Raw genomic sequence first — 15,543 nt, forward strand, 5'->3', positions numbered from 1 at the left:
AATTCCGCAATTTGAGAAGAGTTGGCAGGGGAAATGGATTTTAAAATGATTGTAATGCAAAGTAAATTGAGCAGACTCTGTTTGATGATCTAAGGTAAGTGGAAAAAATGAAAAATTTTGATACATGAAAAAAAACAACCGAATTCCCGGAGTGGTAATATTGTATTACATTAACAAATGTTAAAGGTTACTTCTAACCCAATGTGTGTGTAAATATAAAATACTTGGAAATGCATAGACATCAAAGATTTGAGAGACAGAAAATGCACATGCAATTTTAACTTCTTTTACTCACTTTATGAATTTATTTCTAAATTAAATGTACTACCATTTATTGGATATCTACAATATAAGAAAATCCAAAATTGTCCTTTATGTGATAAAAGGGTAAATTTTAAGAAAATTGTACTGATGGTAATATCTTTTATGATCGCTAGAGGCAGGCTCAGACATATCTGTGGTCAGGTTGCTTTGATATCTACCCCATATGTGTAGCCTTGTACTTTGTCTTTAATGAGATGACCTTTTCCGGTTTATTCCGATTTAATTCAAGAACAGTCAACAATACAGATATCTGGAAAAACTTTTTAAAGTTAAACACGGCTCAGTCCTTCCGTGTGGAAGTGAAGTCAATGCTTTTATTTTACAGATGGAAAGCCTGACACAGGTCCAGCTGGGGCCACGCTGGGGTGGAGCCCCAGGCCCACTGTGCGCTGGATGGTGCCTTTAACAGTGTGCCAAGCTGGCTGATGCCACCGGCCAGGATTGCCAGCCACATTGTAGGCTGTGCATGTATTATCTACACACCGACTAATAAGAGAATAAATAGCATCTCTGAAAAAAAGTGCATCTCGTGGAGAAAATAGGATGAAGTCATTTCAAACATGAATGCCAAGAGACCCAAGGAAGCAAACATAATCTGGTCAGTGGGAGGTTTAATAGGAAGGCTCCTGTTTTAAACGCCTTCCTCCAATGGAAAAGAAAAAAAAAACACCAATAACAAGGACTGGGAAAATTTCTCTTTCTCTGTTTTAGAAAACCAGAATACATGGAATACATACCTCACATTCTTGGAAAATTATACATTATTTAGAAAAGGGACTAAAAATACCTTGAACTCCCAAGAGTTCAGCCCCTAACCCTCGGGGCTGCAGGCTCCAGAGAGGCTGCTTCCTGGTGGTGGGGGACCCACCCCTGGCATTAGTCAGCAGTTTCTGAAATTCTGACCCACAATGGGAAAGACACTCCGAGACAGGAAAAATAGATGAAGGCAATTACAAACAGCTCTTTGATTGATGGTTGACATTGTCAGGGCTCCACTGTATGGCAGATTGCAATGGTGTTGAACTCCCCTCGCTACCAGTGGGTGTTGCTATTGGCAACCGTGCAGTGAAGCCAATAAAAAGGCAAGGAAACGAGAGGAAAACTCAACCTTAGTGGAAGCTGTAGGGTTTGGGCCATAAATTATGTTCCCCTTAGCAACATGCAGCATCACTGTGCAGGATAGTTATGGCGCTTGTAGCTGCCTGCGGTCTCCAGTGGACCCTGGGTTTAGTCTTAGCATCAAGCACATGCTTTAAAATGTAGCTGTAGGTAGACTGGCATCCGTCTGTCTGGGCTCTTTATTTATTTATTTGTTGCGGGGGAGGATAACAGATGTGGGTTCATGTCTGCCTCACACGGACTGATTTTCAATTCCCGCTTGTGACATAAACATAATGCGGCACAGTAGCCAGAAACACCTGCAGTGCTTCTCTGAGCGGCAGACCCTAACTCCACCCACCCTTTGTTCCTTACCTGAGGAGCAGACACAGCCCAGCAGAAGCTATTTTCCTTTATGGCAGAATGATTCAGAAAACTGGCTTAATAAAACCCATAAATCTGAACAGCCTCCTCTCCCCTGCTCTGCAGGGGCAGTTTTTCCTGCACTCATTTTCTCCTCTGGTCTCTCCAGTCTTCCCTGCAGAGACAGCTGTAAAGAGAAGCTAGAAACATTATTTTTTTTAAGACTCTTACTCCTTCCTTCTGTTTTTTTTTTTTTGTCAAATTTCCTCCCTGCTCAAGTATCTCTCTCTTCTAAGCAACTGGTGACAGGATTCTGTACCCTGATCCTGTGCTCATTTTTTTTTTTTGGTTAGAAGTTCCATTTTTCCTTGTTTGGATTGCCCTTCACCTTTCCTCTGGTGGTTCTCTTCACACCTGCCTCGGTGCCTAGCTTTTCGTTCTTGGTCATCTTCTTTTGCTTCTCCTCTTCTCCTTCTCTTCTTCCTCCTTCTCTTCCTCCTTCTTTTGCCTAGTTTATAATTTTATTTTCTTTCTAGTCACCCAGAATGTTACTTCTTCCCTATGAATATCTGCTGTTTCCTCAATTCCATTTTGGTACCTTAATTTAACCATTCTTTATGCATTTCCAGACTGCCTACTCTTGCCAGCAAAACAATGTTCTCTGTGGAACTTGACCCCCATTTTCTTAGTATTTGAGTGATAGAGTTAATAACCGATAATGGCCAGTGGCAAAAAGAACAAAGAAGGCTTGTAGATTTAAAAATTTTCAGAGCTCGAATGGACTTTAAGGTTCATCTGGTCTAGAGATTTTCAATCCCCTCACAGCCCTTTCATGGACCACCATGCACGTAATTGAAAACTCGAGGGTTTGCAGCGACTCTGGAGCCCCAGCCCAGCTTCACATGGAGGACTTGGGCTGTCAAATGTTTTATGTCTTGGGGATTCCTTGTTAGATGTATTTCAACAAAGAGGTCCAAGGTTAAAACATGTTTGAAAATCATTTCCTAGTGTGATCTTACTTGACAAAGGAGGAAATTGACTGGAAGAAGTTAGGTGAATTATATAAAATCATCCTATCAATAGTGCCAAAGCTGGGTATACATCTTAGCTTCTAGCCTAGCATTCTTCAGAGAAGGCATAGCATGTCCTCAGTTTCATATAAAATGGGAAGCAAAGTAGCTTTCTAGTCATTGCATCCATTTAATATAATTTATTCTTACCCATGATAAACCTGGCTTTTTAAAAAACATTTTATTGTTTATGCTATTACAGTTGTCCAATTTCACCCCTTCACCCCCCTCTGCCAAGACCACCCCACACTCCCACAGTCAATCCCCACGGGTCCTTCATATGTTCTTTGACTGGTCCCTTCACCTTTTTTCAATCTTTTAGTAGAATATTTGTTCTCTGTCTAGACCATTCTTTCTCTAGCTTTCAAGGGTTATTTCTTACACTTAAGGAAAAATCCAAAACTGGGGACTCCTGTATTTTGCTACAGGTTGGTACTGACAGTAATCTTCAATTTCATACAAAAACCATCACGAGGAGAACTCAAGGTAGTCAATGATCATACTCCATGATGCTGTGGTATCCTGTGAAAAGTTTCGTTGTTGGAAATAGTTTCTAAATGTTCGCATGTCACTTGTAGTAAGTCCAACTAGAGATTTCCTAGATTTCCTTTCATCCTGACTTTTTAAAAAGATTTTATTTATTTTATTTTTAGACAGAGAGGAAAGGAAGGAGAAAGAGAGGGAGAGAAACATCAATGTGTGTTTGCCTCTTGTGCGCCCCCTACTGAGGACCTGGCCCACAACACACGCATATGCTCTGACTAGGAATTGAACCTGAGACTCTGTGGTTCTCAGGCCAGCGCTCAATCCTCTGAGCCACACCAGCCAGGGCTCATCCTAACTTTTTAAGTAAAGCCAATTAATTTATTCCTTCTAGGAATAGACTTTGCTCTACAATGAAGGTTGAATTACGAAACTAAAAAAGGGGACCATGATTCCAGTACAGTGTTGTGAATCTTATATAAACACCAATAAGACAAACACATTTGATGTATTCCTACTATGGATTTTTTTAGGGAAAATGAAGGAAGGGTTGGTGTTTATAAGGATAATATAGTTTATCTTTTAGGGAGATAAGTGTGTTATAGGCTCTGAGCCACCATGAAGAACCTCTAGGATAAAAAAACAAAATACCTCTACAGAATACAAGTTGGGATTCTTGGAACAGCCTGGCACAAAGGGCTCTTGGGAAAGGAAGCAAAGTCAGGCTTTGTTTGGCTTGGAACAAATAAAAGAGGTGTGTGCAAAATGAAGCGGCGCTAAGGACGCCTGTGCTGTTTTGCGTTCCCTTGGCTCACAATGAGCAGGGCCGGCTGTCCTCAGGTCCTGGATCACAGTGGTCCTCCACCCAGCGCCTGTCTCAGTCTCAGCCCACATCTGCTCAGCATGGAAGCGGGGGGCCCTGGGATGTGCTTCCCGCCCCACCTCCTCCTCTCTCCTTGTCTCATTCTCTCCCGCTGACCACACTTCAAGGTGAAAGCCCAGGCGTGTTTCCCCGCACATCCTTCAGACTTTATGTCTGTCTGAGCTTAAAGGACAAAATGATGATGTGGCTGGACCAAAGCTGGCCATTCAGGATGCAGTCATTTTGCAGCATAAGCTGACCCTGAGGGTTAGTTACTGTTTTCACCAGCCGTTGTGAGACCTGCAGAGGAGGGGGAGGCAGCTGAGACCAGCAGCCTTTTCTGGTGCAACTCCTCCCACTTACTTCTGTTGGCAGCCACTGAATCCAGCATTGGCTTGAGTTTCACGTTGACCTTCACCAATGCCTAAGATAAAACAACAGAAAGGTGGGGGGAGAAACCAGAGTCACTCACATGATTTTCCAGCTTTCACTTACGAGAATGGAAACCAGCTATAAGAAATAAAAAGTGATGATTATTTGGTAACCAGGAGCCATTTACAAGAAGTAGAGATGTATTTAGTGCCATTGTTTTATATGAATAGAGCCTATAAAGAATATGAAAAAATACAGGTGGCCAGGTACTACTCCAGGGTGCCAGACAATTAGGTTATGACCTTGTTTTAGATTCATAGGGAAGAAGACAAGAAACAAAACACCTGTATGTAGCTCACACATGTCTGCTCACACTTGCATCTTTACCTGCCATGGAGGCCTCTAGATCTCGGTAGACCACGAACTAAAATTTTTACAAAAATAAGCCTACCATTTACTCTACCGTGGATGACTCCTGGTGGACTTACCTGAATGATAAAGGCAAAGTAAATCCTGAAACGAGAAGAGGTGCTCATTTTTAAAGCTAAGAATCTGGGAGCTGTGCCCAAAGTACAGAGCACCACGAGAATATGTGTGGAAATAGACACAAGGGAAAAGAAAAGGAGTGTAGAGGAGAAAGACGGAGGGGCGTAGGAGAGATGAAGGAAGAGGACATGTAGCTTGTGGCCAGAAGCCGACAGACCATGAGGCTAATGAAGCCCAGGATTTGGCGTCCTAACTGCAGGTAATCCCTCTAAAAATTTTCTTTTGACTTAATTTTGTATTTTTTAAAGTCCTCACAAACTTTTGCCTCACAAAACTTGGTTCGCCCCTTCTTACCTCCAGTGGAACAAGGTAACAAATGAAAACATGGATCGTGGAGCTGTGGGGGCGTCAGCTCACGGGAACATAACACTTCGAGTCTCCGCTCTACGCCTCAAGTCAGTGTTCCGGGGCCACCGATGAGACACCTCGCTGGCGTGTCCCATTCACCGCCAGGGAAACAAACGCCCTGCGGTTTCAGCACGCCTCCTAAGCAGCTTTCTCCGCGCAGGGCCTGCGGCCGAGAACAGTCCTCCAACAGCTCGTCTAGCTGAGGATGTTCTTTCCTGAGCACGATGGCGAACCACCTGTTCATACGCTCAACCACCCACTCCAGGAAGTCATAGGACCACAAGCAACAGGTACCTAGAAGTAAGGTAAGTAAGTAAGACGGGTTGAAAAGCCCAGAAATAACCTCCTGGTATTCTGCGGGGCAGCGAGGACTCCAACCCGGCTGAGATGACCCTTAAACAGAGCATGTTCTCTCTCTTTAAAAAAGTGATATTTAGCACTTCAAGCAACACGTAACAACATCTAATTTTATTCCATATAGAAGTAATACAGCAACTGAATAACTCAGGCAGTGATCAAAAATCCTGTCTATTTGCACGGGAAAAATGCAGGTACCTGTTTCTGCTCAATGCGTGGGGCTTTAATTAGACAATAGTGTGAGGTAGCAGTGAAGGCCATGGTTCTATTTAATATAGTCTGGCACTGGCTCCCCTTCACTCTGCTGAAGCCTTTTCATTAAACTGACTACTATAATTCCTATGGAAATTAGTGTTTACGTTATTTTCCTGCTTCAAAAGCATTTCTCTAGAACTTATTTTTTTTTTAATCTCAGGAGCAAAAACTGGATTTTTTTCTGCCTGAAATGTAATTAAAAACTCATTTGATTACTGTATTTTGGCTTGGTTTTACTTATTAAATTCCTGTAATCAGTTTTCTTTTATGAAGCTGCTGGGAAATGATCTCAAAAGCAACACATTTTTCTCTGGCAGCTTCCCGAGCATTTTAAATTACATTCATAGCACCTGTCCATGATTCAAATTTCTTCACCAATTTTTTTCCTTAAACCATTTAAATTTATGTGGCTTAGCCCCCCCAAAAAGATTTCTTTCCTTTATGTAGCTCTTTGTTCTGCCTCTTCTTTTGTGTTGAAAAAAATTTGTGTGGGGGGGGAGGGGTACATATTTCTCAGGATTGCTTTTCTTTGTTTTATATTCTCCTTAAACACAGAATTGACAAACTAGGGTACGTTTTTCCCTGGTTCCAGGCGAAGGGAGCAAAAAGCCAATCCTGAAGCATTACTCCTACTCGCACTATAAATTTGTTACACAAATGCAGTTAACTGAGAAAATATAGAACTATTAGAATATAGGAGAGCAAAGGGTTCTCAGTGATCATGTGCCAGGTGCCACCCAGAAGATAAATGTCCCAGTATTTAGAAAGGTGAGAGTATTCCTAAAAGCTCCTCATCAGCGAGTGCCACCTGATGGGTTCTGTGCAAACGCTTCTACTGCCCGTCTTGTTTGACCTGCTGTTCATGCAGCAAGGGCTTACTTCTCGCCCCCTGCTCCCTGTCCACACGCCTGCAGAGGCACTCGAAAAGCCCCTTGCAGGGCGCCTGGCACCGCGGGCTGCTGGGTCTCCTCTGTGGCCTTCCTGCGGTGTGGCCGTTCAATTTTTAAACGTGTCCAAAGGCAGTAGACTCACCACCTCCCAGAGGGGTTCGGTTTACTCTCTCTTCTGATTTTAGAATGTCATTCCTTGTATGGAGCTCAAAACTACATATCCCTATACCTTGTACTTAATGTTCCAGGACTTGCGGTGTTTTGCCTTTAAACTACAACCTGCTTCGTCAGTGTAGCACTGACAACTTGAGTGCTGCCCCAAGTGGAGGTTAGGGTCCGTACTGACCTAATGACCCAGCTTGGGAGGTGCTGCTCACTATCCCTTGGGACAACTGTATGGCTATCACTGCGGGTCCCAAGCTCCCTCCTGGCCCATCGTAGGCTGGGCCTTGGAAACCCGCCCCACCAGAGGACACAGCCTTGGGCCCCTAGTCATTCCCTTACCTCCTTCCTGATTCCATTCACACTTCATGCTTGAGTCCACCTGTGACCATCACATACAATTTATTCCATTTTTATTTAGGTTTTGACTAAGTAATATATTCACACAGTTCAATGGATACAAAGGGTACAATAGTATAGGGTAAAATTTCACTTCATTCCCTGCCCCAGACACCTGGGTCCTTTTCTAGAGGCAACTTGGGTAACCCTCAAGAAACATTTTATGCATATGCAAGCAAATAAACATATACATACTCTATATGTAGATGCACATAATGTATTTGTATAATACATGACATATGTATAGTGTATATAAGTATAATTAAGGTGATTCCCTCACCATTTCAGGCGTTTCTCTCAGAGACGGAGTGAAATCAAACCCCGTGGAAGAACATTATTTTGATGCTTGAGTTGGAACGAGTGTGCTGGGCAGAAATTAGCAGCCGGAGGATGTAGCGAGAGGAGGGGCCAAATTCCAATTTTCTGTTGCCGTCACTGAGTTTTCCTTCTGCAGAGCTCAGTCTGCTGTGAATCCTCTCGAAAGTTGCAATTCTCATTGACAGAAGTTTACTTTGAGTCTTTTAAAAAATATCTTCCACGACTTTGTCATGCTCAACCCTTCCTCTACCCTCTTGAACATACAAAATATAATAAATGCCTCATTGTCCTTTCTATCAATTTTATGATCTGTATCATTTCTGAGTGTAATTGATTGATTTTTCTCATTATTATATTATTATGGGTCCAATTTTCTTGCTTCTTTGCATGCCTGGTGATTTGGGATTGGATATCAGACACTGGGAATTCTATGTTGTTGGGTGCTGGATTTTTTTTTTTAGCATTTCTTTAAACATTTTTTAGTTTTGTTTTGGAATGCAGTTAGCTTACTTAGTAAAAATTCGGTCCTTTTAAGACTTGTTTTTAAACTTCTTTGGGTGGGTCCAGAGTAGCCTTTTATCTAGGCCTCTTTTAGGCAATAATTTTTAGAGATTAATTTTCTGAGAACTGTACTCAGTACCTCATATATTCAAGGTTTTTCTTTAATATGCTGTCTGGTGGGAACATGAACTATTCCCCAGCCCGTGAGGATTGTTCTATTTGCTGCTTTTTGCTGGTTCTTCCCTCAGCCTCAGCGGTTTCCTCACATGCACCTGGTGAGCAGCCTGGGGGACTCCAAGGCCCTCCGCAGCCCTCGGCAGCCCTCGGCTCTCCCGCACAGCACTCTCCTCTGGTGCGCTTCCCTGGGACCTCCCGCCGCCGCCGTGGCCTCCCAGACTCCTGGCTCTGCCCCTCATCTCAGTGAGGCTTCGCTTAGGCTCCCCGCTCTGTGCCTGGTCTGCAAACTGTCTCCAGGCAAGGAAGGCAGGACAACTTTAAGCTCATTTCATCTGTTCCCCTCTCTCACGAATCACTCCTCTGTGTTGCCTGTTGTCGACTGTCTGAAAACTGTTCCGCGTATTTTTCTGGGGTTGCTTTTTGTTTCGTTTTCTTGGTCCTGTCGCTCTATTACGGCCAGGAGTGGGAGTTTCTCATCATTGGTTTTAAACAACTCTGTGTCATCCCAAGAGTTCCCAGGGAAAGTGGAGACAAGGCCTTGCTTCCTTGTATCTCTAGCTCCTGCCTCAGTGACTTCTGGGAACGACAGCCCCTCCTCCACGCCACCCTCAGAACAGTGGCAGGAAGGAGGGTCAAGGCCAGGACAGCCGCCAGGGTGGAGAGCGGGGTCAGTCCATTCTGACCTGCTACAAAAACCTGCTGTAAACACAAACCCAGAAGGACCCCCATGGGAAATGAGCAGAGTATTCTCTCTTATTACCATTATTCCTTGGACCTGGCCTTGCTTTTCCTCTGCCATCACAACCCATGCCTGCTACCCCCGGCCCAGTGTGTGCTTCCTAGCACGCACAGTCACCTCTTGGAATTCAGCCGCCGAGAGATGGGCAGACGTGGGACAAGGGGACAAGCAAAGAGCGAGCCGCGCTGTGAGAACAAGTTACTACTCCTGTACTCCGCTATTGGAAGGGAACACAGAGGACCCCACCATACTGAACCCAGATTTATCTTCAAACCCAATAATGTCCAACTGTGTCATTAGTACCTTTTGAAAATTTTGAGGAGCCCTGGCCAGCATGAGTCATTTGGTTGGGCACCGTCCTAGAAAGCACAAGGTCACCAGTGCCATTCCCGGTGAGGGCGTGTGCCCGGGTTGCAGGCCTGGTCCCTTGTTGGGGTGTATGAGAGGCAACCAATCAATGCTTCTCTCTCACACTGATGGTTCTCTCCCTCTCTTCCTCCCTACCTTCCCCTCTAAATAAATAAATAAATAAATAAATAAATAAATAAATAAGATATTTAAAAAAATTAAAATGTTGAGGAAATCCTCGAGGTGGTTATTTATTTATTTTAAAGCCAAAGAAAGAAAACAGTTTTCACATCTGTCGTTGAAGTATATATTCCAGAGTGCAGACTATAAGACTTAGTGCTTTTTGCCTTCTCCCATTCCTACCTTACTCAAAAGAAATATTTGGAAACGAAGAGATACAATGCATGGTAGAGGAGAGAGAATTTAATGTATTCTAAAAAATATCTACTTTTTGGTGAAATATAAAAACAAACCTGGAGTCCACCTCCAACATCTGTTTGAGGGCAATGTTGCTATTATGAAGATGTGGTCACTTTACTATCATATTATTTACTTTCTGAGTGAAATGTCAAACGGCCCAGCTAGGGGTTGGCATTTTGAAATGGAAAATCATTGTTGATATGACCAACTGGTGTCATCTCTGCCCAGACCTTCAACAGGAGGGGCCAGCAGCGTGCAGCAGGGGCCGGGCCCTGAAACGCTCTTGAACTCACATGACTGGCAGAGGGCATCTCTGAGAAACAGTGGAAGCTTCTGCTTCAGGTATATGACTTCAGAGAGAAGTGGCCAATTCTGTGAGCAAATCCAGACTTTAAGGCACTGAACTGTTGAACAGCTAGTTCCTCTTGGTTCCCAAGGGGGAAGATTAGTCATGATTTCTTCTGACATATTCCTGGATTTTGTAGGCCATGCTACAATGATGCGGTTGGCTAAGAATCACGCTTGGCTTGCAGACCTTCCACTCTTCTGTTGTGTTGTGAAGGCCGGACAGTGAACTGCCTGCCTGGAACCGAACTTACCACCTTTCTCTGAATTCGCTGCTGCTGCTCTCGGCTGCCTCTCTCAGGAACTGTGCGTTATCATCTCCCCCCCCACTGCCCAACTCAGAAATCTGCAGGTCATTGATGCCATCTCCCTCCCCCCCACATCCAAAGTGTCACCAAGTTTTGTCAATCCTACTTCCAAAGCGTCTTTGGGTGTTCGTCTGTTGCCATTTTTACACTTTTAGTCCGGGCTGCCATCCTCTTTTCAATTGCTTTCACCTGCTGCTGCCCCCTCACTGGGCTCCGGGCCTTTCCTTTGCTCCTGTTCAATCCACTTGCCACATGGTAGCCACCCTCAGGCGGTCACTGATCCAAACTCACACATCCAACTCACCGCCTCCTACCCTGAACCTTTTAGTGTCTCTCATTGGGTACAAATGGGCTATAAGACCCTACTGAAAAGTATTAAAAGAAAATAAAATCCAGAAACAAAACAAAAAAAGAAAAAAAAACATAAAACCCACTGGAAACTTGAGTTAAAAACCCACAAAAAACAGAGTTTGGAAATGCCAAAAGTAATGCCAGCAACTTTTCTAGAAAACTTGAAATACACATCTTTCTAGGCATTTTAACCTCTTCCTGGGTTTAAAAAAGAAAAAAAAAAAGGAAGCTAAACGGCACATGGAGTGTTAGCGGGGGAGCAGCCGAAGGTGCTAGTCCCTGCCCGGGAGAGCAGATGAGGCTGGCTGCGGGGCCCGGACGGGACACGGCACACGGATTCCTCCCACACCTACTCCTTCCCTCCCCAGGTCAATGGCCTTTAAAACTCAAGGTTGTGTAAAAATTAATTTGCATTAATTTGCTTAAGATAATGTATTAACTACCTTAGGAGGCTTCCGGCAGCTTTTAAAACTTACTTTGAAAACAAACACTACTGGTGAACACAGAAGAAAGCCAAGTCTTTTTGGATAAATATTTTAAACATCCACATTAAAAAAAGCAGCTTGAAAATAAATCTTTAGTGTGTGATGGCTAAAACCAGAAAATGAATAACCGTTTACATTTGTTATGTCACACATGTAACCGGGCCAGGCACTGGGTACTGTTGGGTTCTTCCGAGGCTAGAATGCATGGAGTTTTGGCCTTATGCCTTCTGTCCTGCTTGGGGACAGAGTCATTTACTCCACCAGGAGTCTGGTATCTCTAACAGAGACTGCTAGTTTGCCCGCCCAGTATGCATTTGGCCTTCCCTGAGCCAGGGAGGTGTAAGCAGAATTCATAAGGATGAGCGTCTGAGAAAAGGCTTATATGGGCATTTATTCAGCTGGGAGGTGCATCTTTTGTCCTTGCCTCTATGTCTTTGTTGCTGCTGGAATATTAACATGATGGCTGGAAATACAGTGACCATCTTGTGACTATGAGGCATTCTTGAGTATAAATAGGGACTGGGTCTCTGAAGACCATGAAACATCCATATAATAGCAGCCTCAAATGGACTTATCTGGATTATTTTTTATCAGAAAAATTAATTTTTCTCTTGTTTAAGCTACTTGGGTTTCAGATCCGTTACCAGTGGCTGCATGCAATTCCTAACTGAGAGAATTAGTGCTATATTGTAAGTCTCTATTTTCTGTCTACCTGTACAGGTGTCAGATTAAGTCTAGGCATTTTGATACTTGAATGAATTCCCTCCATTGGGAGTGGTAAGTTAATGTCTTTTGGCAGTGAGGTGTAGTGAGCTGGACTAGACAGCAGAAGCTACAACAGAATGCATTCCATGTCCTCTGAGTAGGCACACAGTTCAGGACCATGCAACGGGAGTGCCCTGGGGAGTGGTGCAGGGGTGGGTATGGGCACCAAGCCAAGGCCATTAGAGCTCTCTCTAGGTTTTACCTGGAACCACTGCAAATGAGGTTTGCCTCCCTCCCCTCCCCTCCCTTCCCTTCCCTTCCCTTCCCTTCCCTTCCTTTTTCTTTTTCCTTCCTTCCTTCCTCCCTCCCTCCCTTCCTTCCTTCCTTCCTTCCTTCCTTCCTTCCTTCCTTCCTTCCTTCCTTCCTTCCTTCCTTCCTTCCTTTTTTAGTGTGAATAATTCTTATAATAAACATGTGACCTTAGAGCTACCAAGACAAGTGAGGAAAGCCTGATTGAGTGAAACCAAACCATAATTAGGCAGGGAAAAAGGGGACGTATGTCTTATGGTGGCTTTGAATCCACTGGATCCAGCTGAAGGCCACCGGCCAACTGTACCTCTAAGCTCCCCAGTTGCTTAAGTTAAAAAATTCCATTTCTGTTCAAACTACGTTGAGCGAGTTTCTGAGCTCCAAATGATGGGTCTCTTGCTATTGTCATTTACGTTCTCTGCCACCCCAGGAATCATGTGCGATTGAAACCCCCACAACACTTCGAATTGGTGGCTGGCATGAGGGACTGTCAGCTTCCCCAGCATAAAAAGCTGCCACACACTTGCTGAGCGGCCTCTTTACCCGAGGTAGTGAGAGTCAGGGACCAGCTGGCAGCATCTCCTTTTTTCTGGAACCCTCAGAGTCTGCTGGACTCTTTAGAAGTTTCTTAAAAGGTTGCTCATTCTTAGCCTGAAAATACTCAGTAAATGCCAGTTCCTTCTGGTGGCAATTCAGCAGGCCTACGGAGTTTTGGCTTCCAAGGAAGGGGAACAAAAGGGATTGGGAGGCAGAGTCCATTTCACCTGGATTTTCCCTGTGAACCAAGTGAACCTGGACAGAAAAGGAAAACAGCAACCAGATGTGATGTTCTCCTTAGCGGAGTTCAGTGTTATTCCACACTTACCGTATTGAGTGAGATTCTTTTCCAGTTGGGAAAACTATTTCTTACATATGGCATTACTTTGTGGGTCTGTTACTGTTCAGCACTAACAGGTTGGCTATGCCAGATTTTGGCATGAGTCAAAAAAATATTGTCAGAACTTTGTTTTGTTAGTGATATTTGAGATATTAAAACCTAAATAATGTAAGATGGTTAACCAAGTAGCAGTAAAGATGCTACAGAGCTAATGCTTAGTATGAGACAAGAAGCTCATTAGAATCCACTGCAAGAATGATTCAGATCTGTAATCGGAATCCTAAAGGCACGGTCCAGCCATGTTATACCATCAATGTTTGTAGCATCAATGTCTAATATCCTGAAAGCTAATTACAGTACAAGTAATAACTTAGAAAGAGATCATTTTCCTTCCAAGGTCTGAAGCAGATTAGCAGTGCCTATAAAAGTGAAATGCAACAAAATATTATAGTCGTTTTCCTCTTTTCTTTCCTTTTCCATTTCCTTCCTGATTTCCCAGGTTGCTTGTTTAGCTTATTTTATTCATATGCTTAAGGGATTCCTTTGTGGAAAATGATATTTATAAATGACATTAACGTTCTGAATTTATGAGACAGGGATTTTAGTCTTCTTGGATTAATAGCATTATTATTTCCATAATATAGGGCAAGAGCTTTAAATTCAAATGTCCACAGGGCCAGGGCAGGAACGTTAAAGAAGGAAGTACACTACATGACATAGTAGGGAGTGGTGGGGCCTATGGCAAACTGGATATTTTATCATTTAAAAAATAGCATTCAACAAAATAAAACATGTCTGTGGGCTGAGGCCTGCTCACTGTGATAGTAAAACACATCTTGCCAAAGCAAACTAACCAAAGCATTGAATGTGTCCTGTGCTCTGGACGCTGTGCTGAGACCTCTCCATGTGTTAGCTGGTTAACCTCACAGCAGTGCTGTGGGCAGGTCCCAGTGGCCCTGTTTTGACAAATGAGGAGCCTGAGATTGGGAAAATAAAGTCAAAAGAGCCCAAGTGCGCATGGCTTAGTGTACAGCAGAGCTGGAATGTCAGTCCAGGCCCGTCTAAGTGCAGAGCCCCGGCATCTTCACGGAAGAGACCTTGACCGGGATGCTGATGACGACAGGTGTCCCACACCTAACTGCAGTGTCAGGACAGGGCAACTCTTGTCTAGTGTCTGTGATGCTGTTTTAAGCCCAGTTCACAGGGAGGTGACCTCACCGATTAATGAAGAAACACCACCTCCCAAACATTAGATGTAGAGAGTGAAGCTTTTATTTGTGACTTCTCTACTCTCTCCTGCCTCAGGAAAATACAACCAGGGTTTTAAGTAATAAATAACAGGCAAGTCTCAAGACAGTGAGTGTAATCGGAAGCAAAGAGAACTGTCTCTTCTGCTATAATGAGCTCCTCTAGGATACTGTCACAGGCCATCCTGTTGGTCCGGCTTTCAGAGCAGGTTGGTAGCTAATCAGTCATGCTCACTGGGTAGGCAGTGTCTGACATGGGAGGAAGGGCACAGGCCCTGATGGATGGGGCTTCACAGAAGAGGCGGTTGAGACCTGTAACTAAGGCACAGGCACATGGAAAGGGTCCACCTCTCCACATACCAGGATGTTTTCTCATAAAACCGTGTACCTCAGATTTTACAGAAATAGATCAAATGTATTATTTTTGCAGAGTTCAACGTGTAAAAGAGACCATATTTAAAATTGAGTTGGTGGGCTGCACAGAGTTATTTACTATAGGTTTTCTTGTCTGCTTGTTATGGGCCTTGAGCCTTAGGCTTCTCCCAACAAAATGGATATGGTGCCCATGTGAGAGGGTGGGACAAGCATGGGATTGCAATTCCAGGTCCTCAGTGGGCATGACGTCCTGAGTAAGGTGCCGCTAAGAGTGGATTCTAGAATACTCTATTGGTATTTGCTCTTCTGTTTTTTAGCTGAAACTCTCATTCCTCAGTAACCACAGTGAATTGGTTCCAGGACACCCATGGGCACCAAAACCTGCAGATGCCCAATTCCTTACGTAAAATGGCCAAGTATTGGCATATAACCTGTGCACAACCTCCCGTGCACTTACATAATCTCTGGATTACTTGTAATACCTAATGCAATGCATGTGCTGTGGAAAT

At 43.8% G+C, this 15,543-nt stretch overlaps 1 protein-coding gene across 1 annotated transcript in view; it reads right to left on the reverse strand.

Annotated features, from left to right (window-relative positions):
• Positions 1-3,112: 3,112 nt before the first annotated feature.
• Positions 3,113-15,543, reverse strand: part of PDE11A (phosphodiesterase 11A) — a 312,626-nt gene continuing 300,195 nt past the window's right edge. The window contains exon 20 of the mRNA XM_037130066.2: positions 3,113-4,624. Within this exon, the coding sequence (XP_036985961.2) occupies positions 4,469-4,624 (156 nt within the window). The 3' untranslated portion in view covers positions 3,113-4,468. The remainder of the gene's footprint in view (positions 4,625-15,543) is intronic.

The sequence above is a fragment of the Artibeus jamaicensis genome, unplaced genomic scaffold, assembly GCF_021234435.1.
Source record: "Artibeus jamaicensis isolate MK-2021 breed Jamaican fruit bat unplaced genomic scaffold, CSHL_Jam_final contig_391, whole genome shotgun sequence".
In the NCBI taxonomy this organism is placed as follows: Eukaryota; Metazoa; Chordata; class Mammalia; order Chiroptera; family Phyllostomidae; genus Artibeus; species Artibeus jamaicensis.